Source organism: Fistularia commersonii, chromosome 27 (genome assembly GCF_037954325.1).
Source record: "Fistularia commersonii isolate RoL2024-O1a breed Wild chromosome 27, RoL_Fcom_v1.0, whole genome shotgun sequence".
In the NCBI taxonomy this organism is placed as follows: domain Eukaryota; kingdom Metazoa; phylum Chordata; class Actinopteri; order Syngnathiformes; family Fistulariidae; genus Fistularia; species Fistularia commersonii.
The window spans coordinates 5,312,956-5,333,858 of NC_141310.1; the positions used below are offsets into that span (position 1 = coordinate 5,312,956).

A 20,903-nucleotide genomic window follows, 5' to 3' on the forward strand; every position below is an offset into this window, starting at 1 on the left:
AGCGTGCGCGAATACACGCGTGTCTCTGCTCATGTTTTCGTGTTGCAATTATAAGTCAAGTATATCAACATCAGATAATGTCTCAATCCTTAGGGCTTCTCCTATTTTTACCCCTAATGGGAGTTCGGTGAGCAGCATTACAGGCTTATCAGCTTCTTGACAAGCCTGCTATTAGAAATTATTTATCAGAATTTTCCTTGTTGGTGAACTAGGAATGTCATGCTGAATGTATTTTTGCTATATATTTTTTCATTTAATAGAGATTAATTCAGAAATGTTTACAACTGCCCTACAGTGTGCCCACACAAAACCCATTCAGACACTTATATGTTGGGACTCTGCTGGGGTGAAATAATCATGCATTTATTGCCTAGGCTTTTGTTGTTTACTGTGAGTGCTTAACAGTTCAGAGACTGTAATGTGAAGTGGATTTATGGGAAAATATTCTAAATGTTATATAAAATCACTACTCTTCCATCTGACTATAACCTACAGGTCACATCATGAAATGCTTTCAGTCTGCTTCTCTTCTATCACATGTGGTAAAGCTGCTGCAAAACACAGAGATATGTTACAGTATGTGCTGGAGAGAACTGAGGAAGAAAAATATCATGGCTTACCAGCTGCTTAAGCTTGGTACGACTTTTGCAAATTGATTGAAAATTGCAAATTTATTTGTCACAGAGTTTTCAAGCAATGTGTTTGGACACAAGCACTTTTAGTTAGTTTGTTTGTTTAAGAAGACTTTATTATATACTGAAAATTTTAAGAGAAAATGAACTTACAGACTTCAGAATAAGTCAACAGTATTAAAGAAGCCTCTTCAGTTTGTTCCTTTTCCACTACCACTTTTAGTGCAGTTTGAAATCCTTGATGCAATCAATAGCAGGTGCAGTTTTACTTTTTAACCAGCAGATGACAGGCTTTACTCTACCATTCGTTGAAGATCCCTCAATCCGTCCTCAGGATTAAAAGATTTTTCAGGATTTTTCTATGTCGTTAAGAAAACAGGTGCTATTATCATTTTAATGATTAAGACAAAATTACACTGAAGGCATTTAAACTTTTGAATATGGCATATATGTAAATTTGATACAGGTGTTCAGATACATTATTAAGCATTTAATCATGGATGAATTAAAATAAAAGCAATGATTTCCCTGTTATTTTCTTTTCAGCAGATTCCAATAAGATTTACCATTTATCTGGTATATTAAATCCTTGCAGGCAGCATTCTTGTATTATATTTAAGGCATAATAGTAATAGGAATACAGAGTGTATCATGAAAAATCTAATTAATTTGATCTTTTAAATCATTTTGTCAGTCACACAGAAATGGAACAAAAAACAACCATGCTTTAACAAAGTGAGTGGTGTCAAATTTAGATACAATTCAGATCAAGGGTAGGAGAAGACCATTGCTATTCAAATAAAATTTACAGACATTTTTAATACAAAGTGGTCAGGAAAATGTATGGAGTTTAAGAGAGCAAGGACTGGAATTCTATGGTAAAAGGAATGCAGAAAGCAACTTTCATGGTAACTTTTTTACACAGGACAATTTTTCTTACAGCATTTCAGAGATACAACTCAAATTATTATTTTTTCATACATCAAAATGATTTAATATTGTCCACTGGACATTCAATCATTTAGCATATCCACCAAACTTGGAGTTTATGACCACTTAAATACGATAATCAAAGGAGAGAAGAGTTGCTTGAAGAGGGTAGAGTTCTACCTTCTATTTCACTTATGCTTTATTGCTGTCTGTGAGAGCTTTGCGTCCCCTTCCTGCCTCTCAGCTTTGGGGCTGATGTTGGGGCTAATGCCCTGAAGTGCTGCAGAGGGCAGGCGAGCAAACCCGTTCATTGTTGCCCCACCGTCCATGGGACAAATATAGTCTGCAGATTCATCAGGCTTCCTCTTTCTGAGGTGACTAAATTGTGTAAAGCCCAGCTTCTTTGGCTGCAAACATAAAAAAGTCATTCAAAAGTAATTATCATTTCATTTTTGCAACAGCTGCAATAATTTCTGATTTCCGTTGAGGCTCTTACCTTCACTTTAGCTGTGGTAGTTAAAGGAACATGGCCAGTAGCATTGCCATATTCTCGCTTTTCCTGCGTAGCTTGAGCCCCTACTAGTGTATAAAAGGCTGTGGCAAGATGACGGCGGAGTAAAGTCTTCTGCGGAGGAATATTTAACAGCAAGGCCAAAGTCTCTGAGCTGAATCGTGGCTCCAGTATCTATGGAAGAGCACAATGAAAAATCATGCATTGTATTTTTTTGTTTCCAGGCAAATTTTTGTCTTCAATGTCAAACAAATTCAAGTCTTTAATGCTGATATATCTCATAAAGATTCCAAATAAGATCAGAATGTACTCACTATCAGCCCACCGTGTACTCCACTGCCCCGCAGATTAGGGGCATACTCAGCCAAATCCACAGCTCGGAGCCACTCCATCACACGATGGTTGGACCACTGTACCACCTCAGAAGGAGATGGTTGTCTCTAAAAATAATAAATAAGTAAATAAATAAATGAATGAATGAATGAATGAACGAATGAATGAATGAATGAATGAATGAATGAATGAATGAATGAATAAGATTAAAAAGATCGAAAATACTAAATTCACAATATCCTTAAAAATAAAAACAATCAGTGAAAATATTAATTGTAATGGGATTTGAGGATTTAGTGTCCTTTTGTTTGTCTCCCTCTTATGGGCAATTTATGTAATGAACTCCAAAATCTCAGCAGTCTCCTTGAGACCATTTCAAAGGGAATAAATTGAGATGATGATGATTAGATGAGAACAACTTTATTTGTAACACAGATAAAGCATGAGTAATTCATTCACACTAATGCAGCATAAAGCATTCACTTTTTGGGGCTTACCTCCTCTCCAGGCCTGCGTCTAAGACAGTTGGGATTGAACTTGTTGGCATAAAGGACATGTATGGCACATTTGATACTGAGATGATGAAGTTGGCTTGTCACCTTAAGAGTCAAGAGGTCATTCTGAAAAATCAGAGAAGTAGCCCAAGTGAGATCTGTACATATAGGTGAGCATGCAAGTTTATTACATACCAAATTGTTTTATATTTCTTACCACTGTAAGGTATTGTATCATCCGACCATCTACACGGGCTTCAAGAAATTGGTCTTTATACTGAGGTAAACCAATGTCATCCAACCACCCTAAAAAATTGACAATATTTGTATTCATCATTTTACCACACACATGCATATATATGTATATATATATGTATATGTATGTGTGTGCTTTTACTTTATCTTTACTGTTTTTACTTTATACTTTACTGTTTTTTCCTTGATCTATGTTTGCCACTGTTTTGCAATAACATCAAACAGGATAGAATGACAAATATGAAAATGTCTTACGTGTCACCCAGATGTGGTCCAGCTCTGATGACTTCTCAATAACTTTAGTGGTAAATGCCCTCAGGGCAAGCTGCAGCTTCTTCCTGTGCAGGGGATTCTTCATTCCCATTTCCTGGGGTCAGTAAGGTCATTTGGTCATTCAGTGTGTTTTTCTTCACCTACATTGAGATCTTTATTATAAATTAACAATTACTGCCTTCTTATGTTTTTTCACCTTTTCAAAGTCTTGAGGTGTAGCAGACAGCAGGGTCTGTCCATTTTCCACCCACTGTCTAGTGAGACTGACATATTGGCCCAATCCATAGTCATCTAACCAGCTACACACCTGTTCTTTGGTCCACTGTCTGAATGGAATATTCATATCACTGATATGAAAATAAAAGGAGAAATTTCAAGTCAATTTGCTTGTCCATTGTAATTTAAGTGCACTGAAAACTAAGGTTGGTCTTGTCAGGGAAATCCCCAATGATTAACTATTGATTTGGCCATTCTGAACTTAAAAAAACATACAATAATAACAAAAAAAGTAAAAAAAAAAAAATTCATTCAACATATCTTAGTGTAATTATTACATTGTTGAAAGAAATAGTTCAGTAAAGAAAATGAAACAAGTAGTGAGCAAAAGGCACACCAATACTTACCATGCAGAGTCATGCGATTCAGGGGTGCGTGTCAGTCTAGGACCTGCTGTTGCTCGCAAGCCCCCTCTTCTAAATGGACCGGCTTCTTGATCTGCTCCCTGGAGTCCTCCAGACTGGGTTCTTCTAAGTCTTCAGAGGAAATGAATAAATATTAGATAATCAATTTAAAAAAGTGTGTGTGTGTGTGTGTGTGTGTGTGAGTGTGTGTGTGTGTGTGTGTGTGTGTGTGAGTGTGTGTGTGTGTGTGTTTGTGTGGGTGTGTGTGTGTTTGTGTGTGCATGTGTGTGTGTTTGTGTGTGTGTGTTTGTGTGTGTGTATACATATACACTTCATATATAAGCTTTATGTGTTGCTTTGCTAAAATATGTACTCACCGTAGAGCCAGCAAGTCAAATTGCTATTTTGATTTATTTGGAAGGGCCATGTTTAATATTTTCAAGTATCCATATTATTTACATTTTGTAACTTTGTATATAATGGAAACATTTTGCCTTTTTAATTACTCTTTGGCAACATTTTCCCCTCATTCTCACCAGTCAGTTCAATGTTTCTTTTCAGTTATTTTTTTTTTTTATATTATATTTCATATTCTACCCCTATCACATATGTAACACTTTCACCAAAATATAAGAAATGCCTCAGGATGATGATGACAGTGCAGCACCATTACAAACTACAACCTTAGCAACATAAATGTACTTTAGTCATTTATCTTTCAGCATAATTTAGTGAAAAGTTTTTGTATAAGTTCACAGATCAACTACAACTGGCTCTTTAATTGAATAATGTATTCTTAATATAGCTTACTGAGGTCATTTCTAGGTCAGCCACAGTAACTTTGCGAATAGTTTAATGAAATAAATAAATAGATAAATAAAATATTGACTGAAGGAGATCGGCATCATTCGGTCCTTGCCTCTATCCATCTTGTTGCTTGCAACAGATTGACGTGATGCAAGTATTCACTTGTTAATTTCAGTGAGTCATCAGCATAACAAATGATCTGTGGCTGCATAATTCATGACTTTGGATGATGCATGTGTTGTGTTTTCACAATCTTAGAAACAAGTATTTCCATTAAGACTTCCACCATCTTACACAACTATGACAGAAGATTTGTGATGTAAAAGCCCAAATTTGAGGCCTCAAACCTGTAATGACACTTTTTGAGACCGCCTCCTGACGGAGTTGATGTATTACTTTTGCATGATTGTCAGATATTTTCTCACACTCACTTTCCCCAGAGTCTTCTGAGGCTCCGATTGTTCTTCATGTACTCTGGTGAGCCCACAGCTCTCTGACCAGACTGTGTCTTCAAACCAGGGCAGTCATCATCTTTCTCCTGCTTTACTGAAAAAGTAACATAAATAACAGTAGGAGTACTTTTCCTGTAAATATGACTCCAATAGTATGACAGCAAGTAATGATGAGCTTTTTTTATTTCCATTTTTAGTTTTTTCTTTCATAATCTTTTCATTTAGATTCAAGTTGAATTGGGGCTTTTGAAAGTATTTAAGTATTTAGCTAAAAAGAGTCAAGCAAAACACTTTTCAATTACAAGAGAAATCTTAATAGCACTCACATAGCGTTCTGCCTTTGGACAATGCCGCTATTCCAGAGAGGGAACAGTAGTTACAGGCCATGAACTTAATGCTCCTTTAATAAGGTGTGATCAGTGCATTTCACATCCTCGAATCTGTGCTCTACAGCACAAAACAGCTATGATTAATAAGGGTGGGGCTGAAGTTAAAACTGGTTATGAGGGTGAGTTTGGGAAGGGCTGAGATGAATGTGGTAAATCAGAGCGACAAGAAAGGTTTGTGTGGTTAGAAAGGCTATCCGACAGTCCTCTCTGTCAAAAGCCACTGCAAGTACTCCTGATCAAAGGTACGCTGGTCTTTTGCTTTAAGGGGAGTAGTTTGCCCCAAATATGAGCAATGTCTGACGACCAATAAAGGTTGAGTTAATTTCTGTTGGACTTACTTTGGCCGGAGTCTTTCTCATCTGTCTCATCTGGAGACCTTTCGCTCTGGTTTTCACTGGGGCTCTCTGTTGGGGAGGAATTTACAGGAAGTGTCTGACTTCTGGTGTCTCTCTGGGAAAAGGAAAAAGCAGTAACAGACAATACATTTACATTCAGCTGAATAAGGCAGCAGAGGTTATACAAAACTGCCAACGATAAATGTATCACTGACGTGAATTGCACTGCTGTAATGTCCAAATGATCTGTAAAAACAACCGCCCTTTCTAATGATTTCTAATGATGTAAGTATGCGGTGATAGACACAATCATTCAAAATACAAGACAAATTATTACATTAAAGTGAAAATTATACAAAAACCTTTTGCGGTGATCCATTTGTTATGTCATTCATGCTACTCGAAGAAGTTTGTGCTTCTGTTCTGAGGAGATAAAACCACAATTATCTCAGTAACAGCCAAGCCTAATGTGCTCAAGATGCCATTAAAATAGCAAAGCGCTGCAGTACCTGCAATCATTGTCCTTCTGGGCTGATGAAAGAGATCCTTGTTGAGAGGCAGAACTGTTTGTGGAAACCTGGGGTAGGGGAAAAGGCAATAAGAGTTAAGGAGGCTGGGGGGGGGGGGACACGGACTTGAAACTATGTTAAAATAGTCTTATAACATCTTTGGCATCTGCTTGATCCTTTGTACCCACATCTGACTTTACATCCTCGGACTTTGCGCTGGTAGAGTCGGTGTTCTTCGTCAGGCTTTGCTCTTCTTCTTCACTGCTGCTGCTAGAATTGGTCCTTCCGTTTGACAGTGAACGGACAGCAGGTGGAGCTGCGGTAACAAATGGAAGACAAATGTATCCCCCAACTGTAGCTGTGTTTTATTTCTGTCATGAAAGGAAGTGTGTTGGCTTTTATTTGATCCAAATGCTACATCAAAAATAATTCAAATTCCAGTGAGGGAGAAAGTACAGGAATAGAAAGGCTGATTTTACCTTGCCGTGTGTTGTGAGAGAGCTCTCTGAACTGCCTGCACTGGTTCAGGAGCAGGGTCAGCTCTTCAATATGCCTGTCCTTAAGTATTAGAAGCAGAGGGAGTTGAAAGTCAACAAAATCCAATTAAGATGCTAATCTAATGTTAACGGAAAACAGGGAAGATCTTCGGCCGTGCACTACTGTCTGTAGTGCCATACAAGTGTCCCTTTTACCCTATGTTGTTTACATCAAAAGGATAACAAGGGAGTGGATTGACGCAGGCCCGGAAGGCTCAGTTGTGGTAACCAGCTGTGCTCAATGTGTGTTTTTTGAAGTAGCGCCCATGTCTGGTTTTGCCATGGTCCTCTTACTGCACCTCTCTCCAAAATTAGGCTTGGCAGATCAAGGCCTATTTAAATATGGCTTATGCTTGAAATGTGTCTCCTTTGGGTGAGTGTGCATGTGCGTCCTGGAGCCTGCCACATGTGGACCTTCATCTGTAAGTCTTTAAGGTCCAGAATCGCCGGATGGGAGGAAACAAAAGCTACTCTGTGCTTTAAATGGTTGGAAGCCAGTAGCTCTGCGAAATAATAACTTAAAAAAAAAATTTACCGTCTAACCTTTAAAAGGCAGTGATAATAGCTCCTCTTTAAGCTTGCAGGGCATTGCACATTGAAGGAAAGTGAAGAAAACACACACGTTGACCCATGTTATATAATTACTTACAGCTGTAGCAAAAAGAAAGCTCACCTTTTCTTCATTTGCTGTTACTAGGGATTTCATTCCACTCTGAAGCCTTTGGAGCTCCTGGTCTACAAAGAGAAACACATCCTCATTCCTGGTTTGTATAGAACTCATTAGTAAAATGTGGCTAGGTTTTCATGCATACATGAGTGCAATTGAAATTCTTAACACTTAAAACACAAGTGAGACGCTTGGCTTCACTCGCATTATTTTTGCATCTTTTTTTAACCGCCACCAAGAGTAAATTTAGCCATTTCTATTTAGCAGTCCTTCATCAAGTCTTCATATTGATGAAGTGACAACAAGAGATATTTTTGAGAAATTGTGGAAGCAATTTTGACAAAATTGTCTCTAAGAGCAAAAGGAAAAATTATTTAGTGCGGTCATGGCTCAGACGTGGCGTTTGGCTTTTCCCTTTTGAAAGTCTTTGAAAAGAGAAGATAAAAATCCCAGGATGTGACAGGTTAATTAGGGCCAAAACAGACTTTCCTTACCACTGTCACAATTCAATTAATGCATGGCAGAGTAATTATCTGTGTTACCTATCAGACGGGGTTACTCAGAGCAAAGCTTTTGTCAAGTTTGTCAGTGCTTTTCTTACCTTTCTCAGAGCTCTCTGTGGAAATTGAAGGCCTGGCCAACAGCTGAGTGTGTAAGCTCTCAATCTCAGCGTTCTTGCTAAGAAGGAGTTGCTGAAGGCCGCTGATCTCGACCTGAGGATGCCCCATAAAGAATAATCTCTAATTTAGCGTAGGAAAACAGATAGTTCTGCACAACTTCTAAGGTCTAATCATATCTGTTTACAAGTGTAGCAGCTCTTTCTACAAATTCGAGACACAGAGAACTATAATGAACCATCTAAAATGGTTTCTAATTGCATGTAAATGGATACCCTTGTCAGCAATTTTAACAATTTATCAACAATTATCCTATCTCCACTCTGACAATTATTGTGTGATTACTTCTCTAATTATTATGCTTTAGGGTGCTAAAGGGGGGGGGGGGGGTGAAAAGTAAAACATATTCAAGACAGACACAGACACTACTGTGCATCATGTAGAATCATCAAGATAGATAATAGAACAGGAGATCATACAGTGTGAGAGATAAGAAACCTAGAACACAATAAATGATACTTTATACTTTCAAAAAAATGATAGCCTTGTGAAGAAAAATTGTTGTCCCTGAATGAGTGTTTATATAGAGAGAATGACTCACTCCACTGGCTGGAACATCCGATTGGATAGCATTTAGGAAAGTTGAGTGGACGGTTAGCAGTGGAATTTGGGCAGTGATGTGTATATTGCAGAGAGTCTAGACACCCCAAGTCTCAATGCTAAATTTCACCTTTGTTGCTTTGAGTTTTTTCTCATACTGCAACTTCTGATCCTCCAGGTGTTCCACTCTGTCCTTGAGCATTTTGAGCTCCTTGTATATATTCTAGAACAAGAGGGATGACAAAAGCATGTCTGTCACTTTTTAGCTGGAACCATCGGGTTAACAGAAGATATGGATTTGATGTTTGTAACATGCATGTAGCACACTGTTTTTATATATTCAAATTAACTCATAAGAGGTACTCTTTATTTTTTCATTTATATTTTTCTGTCTTGACGATATGCCTTACTTGCATTTAAACATCAGAATTATACACCACAACATGCTGTGCACATCAGAAGTCATGCAGCAGGCAGTGCCTACACATTCTTCTCCACAGTGGTATGGCTGCTCTGGGTCTGAGCTACATTCTCCCAGGTTGTGTGTATTCTCATCAGGCACGGCTGCAGCCTCCGCTATATCACCCATCACCACAGAAGGACTTTCACATTGCGGGTCAGGGTCTGAGTCCTCGGCAGACCCAGCGGTGCACGCCACCGGAGAGCCGTCACTGTCAGCTGGGTTCGCAGAGGCTTTTTTCTCCTGGATCTTGTTATTGATCTCCTTCTGAAACCTACAAATCTGCTCCTGCAGCTCACTAATAAAATTCACTACACTCTGTTGGATTCAAGAGAAAATTTAGAGAAATGTTTAGAAAGGGGGAAGGGACTTGTCAGTGCATGTATATGTGGATTTTTTTCTGCTCCACCTTGCTATACTAGGGCCTTTTTAAATTCAGCTTCATCTCTAGCTGATCGATATTAAAAGCATTCCTTGACTTTTGAACTTCTTAAATGGTAATTTGTCTTAAGACCAAAAGCAAGATGTTGTAATGATCCTGAACCTGCATTAATACAGTTTTTTTTTAGTTTTCTCTAAACACGCCCACTGAGCCTGTTACAGAATCATCTCACAAGGAAAAAAAGATTTAATAATGGAACTGGATGAGTAGTTTTCTGATTTTTTGAGGTTCTCATACCAATTCACAAGAGCGCATGTAAACAGCAACAGAGTTATGTTCAGAACGTGGACTGTGGAAGTCTCACATGGGATCCAGTCGAGCGGATATGACAGATGATATTGGGTGCCTCTATGTCTAAATTTATCAGGGAGCTTACTGGCTCCAAACTGAGGAAGGGTCCACGTGTTGTTTGAGTGAACATGCATAGATGTGTGTACATATTTGTCTGGTACAGACAGCACAAGACAGATTTAAAAAGTGCTTCAAGGAAATATTTCCCATTCTCCTCATCTGAAACAGCTGTTATGGGGTCAAATAGAGGGCCATTGTTTATGATTTCACAACAATACCATTGCCTCTGTCATAAATTTTCTACACATCTGTGCCTATTCCTTTTGCTTAGAAAAACCTAAATGTCTCATAGTTGAACATATTCTAATAAGTGCTCTTACTGTAATAAAGAGTTCACTTCTTAGAATTACCTAACCACCAGATATAATTTTCTCTTGGATGTGAAGTCTAGACATACACTCTCATATAGTCCCAGCATCCATCATGCCAGCTCTACGCCTGAACTCTTTTAACCTGAGGACACAAAGGCTCTTTGACCAGTTGTATTTTGACTGTAATAACATACAATTCAGTATCCTGTCTGGTAATGGTGCTGCACAAAAAACTTTCCATTTTGCACAGTGGTCACGAGCAGGACATTGCACTAGTAAGTTATCGCATGAGGCTTAAGTAAATACATAATTCATTCGAAAATGACGAGAAATTTAAACCCCCCTCTGAAACGTTTTTCCCGTAGATTCTCCCCAAGACTAACAGAAGCTGGGCTTTGGTGCGTGTCCTTCACCATTCCTTCAAAAAGTGTTTATTGGCTTCCATAAAATCAGAAGCTGACTAAGGCTCAGAATATAAGGCAAATTGTTGTATGTGCTCTCGTTGTCCCTGGTGTGGATAAACTTAACTTTCTAAAAAGTTTCCTGACTTTCAAACTTTGTAAACAGTGCAAGGGGGGTGGGGTTAAATAAGGTCTACCCTCAAAATATACTCAATGAAATGCTCTTTTAATAACAGGCTTAAAGAAAACCGAATAAAGTCCACCTAGTGCTGTCCAACAATCAACCCAGTTGGACTACATAGGCTTTAAATACATAAAGATGAACTGCAGTCTCATTCATACATATGAGTGTATTAGATAATGAATGATTAAAGTATAAAAAACAATAATAAAAAAATGCTTTCACTAACTATTTGGCTCTATGGAGCCCTACGTTACCTCTGCTTTGTGCTGCCTTTCAGTCCCATTGCTCTGTTTTCCCTCCATGTCTGCCAGCTTTAGCTTCAGGTAGGACACCTCCCCCATAAGACTTAGCTTCTGGCTCTCCAGTGACGTCCTATGCAGGAGTTCCTGTCATCAGCATACAGATATGTAGAGGGGTAAATAAGATAGCGGTAAACAATGCCTTTACTGTCACAAACCACTCTGTCCCTGCGTACCCACTCGAGGCTCACCAAGCTACCGGTTCTGTATTAACAGTCCCCTCGGACAAACCCACTGGTTTCAGGAGCTGTTTGGGTAGCTAAATATACACAACCCATGACCACTATTTATAATGCCTATTTCACAGCTCACTTGAAGAACTCGACAGGGAGGGGTGAGAGAAAAAGGGAGCGGGAGCGATCAATACCATGCAAAGGCTTCTAAATAAAAATTTAAAAAAAAGAAATGCAATTCAAAGTTTAACAATCATGCTCGTGTGAACTTCATGCCACGTGAAAATACTGTCTTTATCTTCCACCATTCTGTGACCATCTTCCTTCCTTATATATAGACCATGGCCGTCTGCCTGGAGAATTAAGCCAGACTATGCAGGCAGATGTATTGCTAATTTGGTTCACGTCAAACAGGTGTTATATCACTTAACATCCAGAAATGAGCATCCGAACCCGGCGAATATGGACACACCAGTTCATAACGTTGGCTTTGGAAAATATCTGGGCTTCTTCTCAAGGGCGCATGGAAAATATTAGAGCCCTGTCACCAGGAAGAGATTTACGGCTCAGGTCCAAAGCCTCATAATGACCGTGTCTCTAAGAAACCAGCGCTGACTGCCCTTTGATACACTGCACCCATACAGCACGACGTATACATTTTAAGAACGATAGAAATAACTCTTACCAGAGGCTGAAAGACTCATTCCTCAAACTCGCAGCAAGACAATCAGAAGCAGCCATCTCTGAGCAGAAATTACACTCTTTTCACGAGCATTTATTCAGTGTATTACCTGCTTCATAACACTCTAGTGTCAGTCTGCCAATGTTGAAAAGTAAGTGTACTTTCTCCATGGACGCAACATTCCCTCAATCTGGCGGTTCTAATTCATTCAGAAGATTAGCAAAGTCTTAAGTTGCAGAGAGGTGCATTTTACTCAAAGGCATACAACTACTGGTTTCAGACATACACTTCAAACTCTGCGAGGAGCACCACCCCTCTTCTTTCTCCCTCCCATCTCTCCACCTTTTTAACTGTCCCTGCCTTCCTCATTTGCCAGCCTTGCCACTCCTTTTTTATTCCATATAGTGTCTGTGTTTGCATGTTGATGACCAAGAGAAAGGGATCATTCATCAACAGAATCACTCTCACATCTTGTAATAAAACAAGATATGGTCTTTACTACATCAGAGAAAGACATTAAAGAAAATCAACCAAAACATGTGGGAGTGGCGAATGCTATTGTAATCACCTGCCCAGACAGACCAGCCTGGCTCTGCGCAAACTCTGAGACACTGTCTTGGTATGAGTTGAGGAGTTTTAACTATTTTGGTTGCCAAGGTAATTTGCAGTTTAATACACTGGAATTTTTAGAAAGGAATTTCTCCTCAGGAAGCAGAAGTCAGCCTGTTACATTCTCCAGCTTATGAGCTGCAGAGAGGAGCCATATTCCAATTTCTGGGGCCAGTTATAGCTCATTAAATGGAGAAAAACATTGGAAGAAAATAATTTGTTTTCGTTAAGTCAGGGTTAGTCTGACTTTGGGTCAAGTTTAGCATTTGATCATAGCTTTGTACCTGGTGAAGCATCTCCTCTGCAGAGTGGAGTTTCAGTCGATGCTCCACAACACAATTCTCCAGATCGCAGATCTTTACCCCTTGGGCTTCCACCTGGTCTGTAAGCACACTGACCTGCATGTTTGTGGAGAAAAGATGAACTGATGACACCATAAGAAATACATTTTATAGATGTTTGAATTACATTTCTGGCATGCTTAGAAGTGCTTGGGATTTTAGAAAGGACTGAGCCAGCTCCAAGTAAATAGTGTATGGTGTTAAGTATTCTAGAATATGAAACAAAATAACAGCTGAACACTTTTCACACTTGGGATATAACGCAACACAGTGGACTCAGCACAGTCATGTTGTTCAAACAAGTTCTGGATGCCGGTATTTCTGATTTGCCAGAACTTGTGAACATTGTTTTGAGATAGAACTAACGCTTATTAAAGCACCGTGGGTTAAATGAGATTCTACAGAGACAATGGGATACTGTGTTCCTGTGCAAGCATATGAACATAGTACCCCCCCCACCCACGCCCCCAAAGTTGTATATGAAGCCGGCAAAGCAAACAGGCTATCTGCTGTCTCACACACCTACATGCTACAGCACACTGTGGTGCTAGCCTCAACCTGTCAGAGATAAGCTCTTGTGCAGCAGTTCAGGGAATTGTATCCTACGCACCTACAAACATGCCTCACAAACCAACACAATGCACAAAGTAAGATATTCATGTTTTAATAAGACCAGCCCAGGCTTTGTTACCACTGTACTTTGCCCATTGACTTAAATAGAATCTGAGTGATTTTGCAACATTTACAATCCCTGCGTGTGCCCTTTGATCCACTTTTTCCCTCGTCCATTCTCTTTACCACTGCACTGCAAAAACAGATTTAATCTTGAAATGTCGTCTGTTTTTGCGCTTTTAAATATATTGATAAATGAATAGGTGATGAACAATCACTAAGTTACATAGTGATAATGAGAATATTACCTGCAGTACAAGTGACTCCCTGTCTCCTTCAAGGCGTGAAATGCGGTCTTGATAGGATTCACTGTGGCCAGATGAATGGGGGTTCACCTTCAGAATAAATGTCAACTGTTAAAGTCTGTAATTACATATTTAATACATAATAGCTTCACCAGTCTGTCAAGTGTTATTTTCTTTGCGCGGGCGCGCACACACACACACACACACACACACACACACACACACACACACACACACACACACACACATACACACGCACACGCACACACTCTTAGCCGAAAGCCACATGTCCTACAATGTCTGTAAATGGTGTGCATAGTGTGTAAATGTTCCCAAGCCCAATACCATATTACGCTCTGTAAAACATTTCATAAAATCTGATTGGCAGAAAGAGATTCTGGAGCTACTTCAAAGTGATCAATGTTAAATTTCAACCAAATGAACTGATATATCTTTGAAGTCGAGACTTGCAAACACATTAAAACATTATGAGGAGGCTCAGCTATATTTGGTCAAGACTAAGAAGTGGTGGACAATCATTGCTACGTACTATTATGCTGTCATTGAGTCAAAAAAACAAAGAACACAGGATTTATCTATTATCATTATGAAAGTGTTTGAGTATAACAGCATTCTTTTGTCAGTACAAATGGTATTTTATGTAAGTGGGTGATGATATGAGTTATTGAACCCTGATTGTGTTTTAAAGTGCAAACACTTAGGTTTTGTCTCCTACTTAAGTACATCAAGCAAACTATGGCTTATATATTTGCAAATTATTATGCATTCTCAATAAATGATTGAACAAATGTTCCTGTGGCAAACCAAGCGTTTTATTGTGGTTTACCATCTGTGACAAGTGTATAAATGGGATGGCATTGATCCAAATGTCCTTCAAAAGTATAACCTAGTGGATGCTTCAGGCACTAATGACAGTCTGATATGAACATGTTTTCTGAGGACTCCTGAATGGCAGGTAATGAAAATTGTCCTTTCTTTTCATCTAGCTCGCAGACAGAATGCTTAGGTTAGAGACCATATTTTCCGAGACAAATTTTAAAATTAGAAGTAGAAAGCAATATACCCTTAAACAAAAGGTGTGACGTATTTCATAAACTAGTTGGAAAAGAGTAAGAGTGCTTTTATTTATACATGGTGTACACTGCATGCTCCGCAACGCACATCTTCAACTCACAGCCAGACCATGCATTCCTCCGAAATTACCTGCCATGGCAACCACCATCATGACATAAAGACAACAACACAGCAGGAGAGCAATAAGCTATAGTTTGTTTTTTTTTTTCTTTTGTCAATTTGTCAAACCGTGACATTATAAGCCATGAAATGCATTCTTACCTTTCTAAGCCAAGCGAAATGTTTGTAGAAGTCAATATCATACTCCATTCTGCAGGTCCATTGTTCAGCAGATCTGGCTCTTAATGTTAAATAACAGAAATAGAGTTGGTGCTGCTGTGGTGGAGGAGGAAGAACGGAGAGCAGAGTGCACAGCGAGACACTACAGATCCTGCTGCAGTCTCCCTGAAAGACATTCTTCCTTTAGAGACCATCCATGCTGCCGTTGTAGTGCACAGAGGGCCTAAGTCCATGTGGTTTGGAGTTGGGGCAGCTAGAGACTTTTAGAGTTGAGCCCAATAACTCAAATTATGCCAACTGGCTCTGCTCCCTCTCTTTTTTCTTCACTTTCCCCCACTCTTTGAAATTCTTTCTTCCTTCCTTTCTTTATTTCTCTCTTTTTTCTCTGTATTGCTTTCAAAGCACTCTGAACTGTTTACAAATATTATTATCTCTTCCCATCTTTTTTTTTTCCTTTACTCTTTTTGCTCTCTGCTGTATCTCCTTCTCTCTCTGCCTGCTTCTTCTGTCTGAAGTACCTCTCGGCCTCTCAACTAATTTTGAGGGGCTTACAAAAAGGGGCACAGGGGAGAGGAAACTTTCTGTAGCACATGCTTGTCAGATGTGGTGCCGAGGGAGAAGTCAGTAAAGATGACGAAATAGGGGAGGAGAAGACAGTAACTGGGAATGTAACATTCATTTAAAGGGAAGTGAAAAGATTGGTTAACTTTAGTGAAGGTAAACGTAGACTGACAAATAATTATTCCGAAAAAATGAAGAGAAATGCAGGGGCGCATGGACGAAGGAAATGAGGGAGAGGGAGATTGTGAAAAGTGAGCAACTGTTTGTACTATGAGCAGGAACTCTGGATCTCATTACCGCTGCAGTTGCAGGAGCTCCAGCTTCCAGCTGAAAATGAAAAAAAGACGACTAGGCACCAGGAGGCGGCCAGGATCAAAGATCACCATATCGCATACCTTATGGACTCATTTACTCCAATAGTCAACTCTAATAATGAATGCTCTAAACTTTATGATTAAACTGAAGCCCTCGGTGCTTATACTTCACTGTGGGTATTGACTTGCAAACTGAGACTCATATCCTGTTTTTAAAGCAACTCTACCTCTATATGAGTGCAGAAGGCCTTGAAGTGGGAGTGAAAGAAAAAGAAAGGTCCCCTTTTTCCACCTTTCTTTTTATAACCTGCTCTGCACTAGTGGACACACTTTTCAAAGATGCTGGTCCTTCATCACTCTTCGGGCCCCTCAAGTTGGCACCGAGGTTGTGAGGCAGCTGTAAGCCTTCAAGACTCCAGTAATCCTGACAAGGCAGCATCATCAGGTTGCCCATTGTTCATACAAAAGAAAGCCCAGGAATAGCTCTGTAATTGACATTTTTTACCCCAAATCACAATATTACACTTCCTCCTACATCAGACAGAGCTGATAACTAACAGGCAGATTTCAAAAATTCCAAAAATGTCCTGTTGAGGGCAATATTGTGCAACTTGGAGGCTTACTCGAAGTGACCAGCACCACATGAATATCATAGACAAAAGATGCTTTGGAGAAACAATGTAATCATATCATCAACCCATTTGCACAATATGCTAAATGTCTTACAGGTGGTTCTTTAATAAGTGTGAATTACTGTATATTTAAATCAAAGTTACAAATGGTAACCAGAAATGTATGTAGACGACTTAATAGATGCAATATTCGTTATATGGTTTAAGTGACAGTAAATGTCAGCGATTATAATCATTCATCTGGAGTGGAGGAGCAGCAGGGTGCAAAAGGTTTAACTGTCACTTCTATTAATAGACCCATGTCTTCTGACCCGGTTCAAAACTTACAAAGAATGTAATGTTGTGGCGAGCAACACTGCAGGGAATGTATACATGGTAAGGAAGGGGACAAACTCAAAAGAAAGGGCTTTGGATTGATATATTAGGGCAGAATTTGAGGTTTAAAGTTAATGGAAAACATGATATGATATTCTCTTTATACTATACGATACTATACTAAGTGCTTGTACATGATGACAAAACATTAAAACATTTTACTCTTCAAGAACAATTCAAACAGCTTTCTGCCTTCAAAATCCTGGATTGAGCCACCAACCATGTATTTTTATCTTCTTAAAAAAAGTCAAAAACCCTGACATGCTTTCAGTGCTATATAAATACATACAAAATGGAATCAGGTGGTTACATTGAGAATGAGGAAAGCCGCAAGTGCTGAAATTAGAGAGGAGGAAATTAGGTCTGATCATGTCAAAGAAACTTACCAGTAATAATGTCATCTCTCTGGTCAAGGCAGCTACCAACATGTGGCTGACATTTGATGCCTTGACAACACACTCTTTTAAGCAGAACAGCAGAATATGCTTTTACAAGACTACAGTAAATGGAAACCAAGTTAGTGAGGGACTGTTTAGAAAGATGGGCCTAACTAAATCCTCCCTTTTGATGTCACCCTCAGCTCTTTTTACAGCTGTGCCGACATCTGAGAGACTTCGAAGTAAATGTCCTCCCTAATGTGGCTTTCGGGGTTTAAACCCTTCTCTCATTTTGTGGAAACAGGCATGACAGTTATGAGTGTTCTCCAACATGTGTGACCAAATGTCATATTTAGAATTGTTTATTTCTGTATTTCCCTTTACATTTCATTATTTCATATACCTCTGCATTGAGTTGATTTTCCTTCGGATTTCCGTCATGTGATGCACGGAGCAATGAGAAAGCAAGTGTTTCTTTTGTTCACAGTTCTTTTCTTTTTGAAGTCACAGATGTTAGGGCGGAGAAGTGGTCTGACAGGGAACTGGTTCTGACTGATGTTGATTAAAGAGGACGGACTTGTTGAGAAATACTCACTGAAGCTGGAAAGAAGCAGCTGTAGACAAAGTGCTGCTCGTCAGTACCTTTGGAGATCATGTCATAACTTCTCACGGATTTAACCTTTTGTATTTGAACATTGTCAATGTTCATCAATACCGTTAATTTTCTAATACGGTACTGCTAACCTTCTTAGACCTGATAATGCTGTGGTGTTACGGTTAAATTTAAGTATCCCTCATACTGTACTTCTTATTCACCTTATTGTTCAGATTGTTCATTGTTCACGCATTCATTCCACAATGATTACCTGCGGCTACATCACTGTGGTGGCAATGGAGTATCCGCTGCATCTGAAACTTTGCTCTTTCAGTCGTAACCCAAAGGTTGTGACTGAAAAGTTACAGCTGGAAGAACAGACCTGTAACACGAGAGCTTTGCTTCATGACTCAGCTCCCCCTTTACCACAACAGAAAGATACAACAACCGCATCACAGAGAGACTCCACATTGATTTGCTTGTCCACTTCATGCTCCATTTCACCCTCACTCCTGAACAAAACCCCAAGGTACTACTCCAGTTTAGCAAGTGCAGTACTTCCCTCCCTACCTAGAGGGGGCAATCCTCTGGTTCTTGTGCGGACCCATGGTCTTTGACATGCAGGTGCTGAATATCATCCCAATGACTTCACACTTCATCTTTAACCGCCCCAGAGGTCATAAGCCGATCTGGTTAAGAGGACCTTATTGTTCACAAGAAGCAGAGGAGCAATCCTTCGGGCCTTATACCAGGCAGGAATCATTCCCCTGATAATCCTGGAAATCCAGTCCATGGAGATCTTGAATAAAAATGGAAAGAAAGGAAGGCCTGGCAGGACCCAAACACCTACTGGGAGTGTGTCTGATGTTGTGCCTAGAATGAGCTCTCACAGTGTTCGTAGAAAGACTAGGTGGTTCATAAAAATGGCCCTGGGTAAGCACTGTGATGACCCATGTAGTTGAAACATAGTTAAAGTCAGCTTTATTTTCAATTTCTTAACATGCACTAGAATTGAGAAGACTTTTCTCACTCTGCCCCCCCCCCCTTTTTTTAAATAAGGACAATCACTAAAGGGACTAGACAACTCAACTCTTTTCAGTCGCATCCACATCTTTATCATCTTAAACTCAACCCACACACAGGACCTCATTAATATGAATACTGTGAAAGAAGTTAACATTACCATCCACTAGGTAACAGTCAAATGAATGTACAAAATACATCACAAACAAAATTCTTGATTTTCAAGTTCTGAGTTTCCCAATAACCAACAGTACGTTAGTTGTTTAAATTAAAGCAGCCTCAGGGCAGCACAGGCTGGTCTCTCCCTGAGCCAGCACTGAGGGGGCACAGGCCAGTGTCTCCCTCTGCAGGCCCCAAGCCCTGATAAATGCAAAGGGTTGTGTCAGGAAGGGCATCCGGTGTAAAACTTTTTCCAAAACCAAACATGCGAATCGAACCTGATCTCATTCCGGATCAGTCGAGGCCCAGGTTAACAATGACCGCCATTGGTACTGATGACCCACAGGGAAATTGGGGATACTGTGGGTTGAAGAAGGAGAGGAGGAAGGCATGTTCGGAAGCAGAGAGAAGAGGAAAGGCAAGAGTCTGGGACTGAGAGTAGGGACTCATAATATCAGGACTATGACAGGAAAAGGTAGAGTTAGTCGACATGAGGCAGAGAAGGAAGGTGAATATACTGTGTGTCCAGGAGACCAGGTGGAAAGGTAGTGAGGCTAGAAGCTTAGGAGCAGGCTTTAAGCTGTACTATCATGGTACTGTCTGGAAGAGAAATGGAGTAGGAGTTATCTTGAAGGAGGAGTTTTTTTAGGAATATTCTGGAGGTGACAAGAATTGCAGATAGACTTATGAGTCTGAAACTGGAAATTGAAGGTGTGATGCTCGATGATTTCAGTGGCTCTGCCCCGCAGGTAGGATGTGAGTTACAGAAGTTCTGGAATGAGTTAGATGAAGTGATGCAGAATATCCCAAAAGATGAGAGAGTGGTAATTGGTACAGACTTCAATGGGCATGTTGGTACAGGCAATAGAGGGGATGAAGAAGTGATCGGCAGATTTAGTACACAGGATAGGAACACAGAGGGACAGATGGCGGTAGACTTTGTTAAAAGGATGGAAATGGCTGTAGTGAACACTTTTTTCCAGAAAAGACAGGAACATGGGATAACTTATGTGAAGTGAGCTACTAGAGAAGTACAGAGAAGGCCAGAGTGAGCTGCATTGCATTTTTGTAGACAGAGAAAAAGCATATAACACGGTGTCAAGAGAGTCTGGAGTAGCAGAGACGTATGTTAAAATGGTGCAGGACACGCATGCTTGCTGTCATGCAGTGGTGAGGGGAAACAGAGAAGTTCAAGGTGGAGATGGGGCTTCATCAGGGATCAGTTCTGAGCCCCAACTTGTTTGAAGTGGTATTGGACATGCTGACAGATGAAGTTAGACAGGAATCTCCATGGACCATGATGTTTGCAGATGACATTGTGATCTGTAGTGAGAGCAGAGAACAGGTAGAGGAAAATCTGGGG

At 39.8% G+C, this 20,903-nt stretch overlaps 1 protein-coding gene across 4 annotated transcripts; it reads right to left on the bottom strand.

Moving 5' to 3' along the window:
- Window positions 1-613: 613 nt before the first annotated feature.
- ppfibp2a (PPFIA binding protein 2a) lies at window positions 614-16,070 on the bottom strand. 4 transcript variants are annotated; one of them, XM_086175201.1, is made up of 22 exons: window positions 15,487-16,070; window positions 14,134-14,220; window positions 13,157-13,270; window positions 11,364-11,495; window positions 9,445-9,738; window positions 9,091-9,183; window positions 8,345-8,456; window positions 7,750-7,811; window positions 7,020-7,098; window positions 6,729-6,856; window positions 6,541-6,608; window positions 6,394-6,454; window positions 6,035-6,146; window positions 5,287-5,401; window positions 4,052-4,180; window positions 3,625-3,775; window positions 3,411-3,522; window positions 3,118-3,206; window positions 2,904-3,026; window positions 2,388-2,513; window positions 2,059-2,247; window positions 614-1,969 (listed from the first exon to the last, which is right to left on the bottom strand). In XM_086175201.1, the coding sequence occupies exons 1-22, from the start codon at window positions 15,532-15,534 to the stop codon at window positions 1,751-1,753; spliced, it is 2,643 nt and encodes an 880-aa protein (XP_086031327.1). In that variant the 5' UTR covers window positions 15,535-16,070; the 3' UTR covers window positions 614-1,750. The 4 variants fall into 4 exon arrangements, with proteins under 4 accessions (XP_086031327.1, XP_086031330.1, XP_086031328.1 ...); XM_086175204.1 differs by lacking the exon at window positions 9,445-9,738 and having other exon boundaries at window positions 615-1,969; XM_086175202.1 differs by lacking the exons at window positions 13,157-13,270; window positions 14,134-14,220; window positions 15,487-16,070 and adding an exon at window positions 12,373-12,510 and having other exon boundaries at window positions 615-1,969.
- Window positions 16,071-20,903: the final 4,833 nt, after the last annotated feature.

What these genes read in the sequence shown, in the direction of transcription:
- ppfibp2a (XM_086175201.1), bottom strand. Translation starts at nt 15,534, where the DNA reads ATGGAGTATGATATTGACTTCTACAAACATTTCGCTTGGCTTAGAAAG. An exon ending in TAACAGCAAATGAAGAAAAG is followed by an intron (nt 7,099 to 7,749) that starts GTGAGCTTTCTT and finishes CTAATACTTAAG; the next exon opens with GACAGGCATATTGAAGAGCT. An exon ending in CTACCACAGCTAAAGTGAAG is followed by an intron (nt 1,970 to 2,058) that starts GTAAGAGCCTCA and finishes TTATGTTTGCAG; the next exon opens with CCAAAGAAGCTGGGCTTTAC.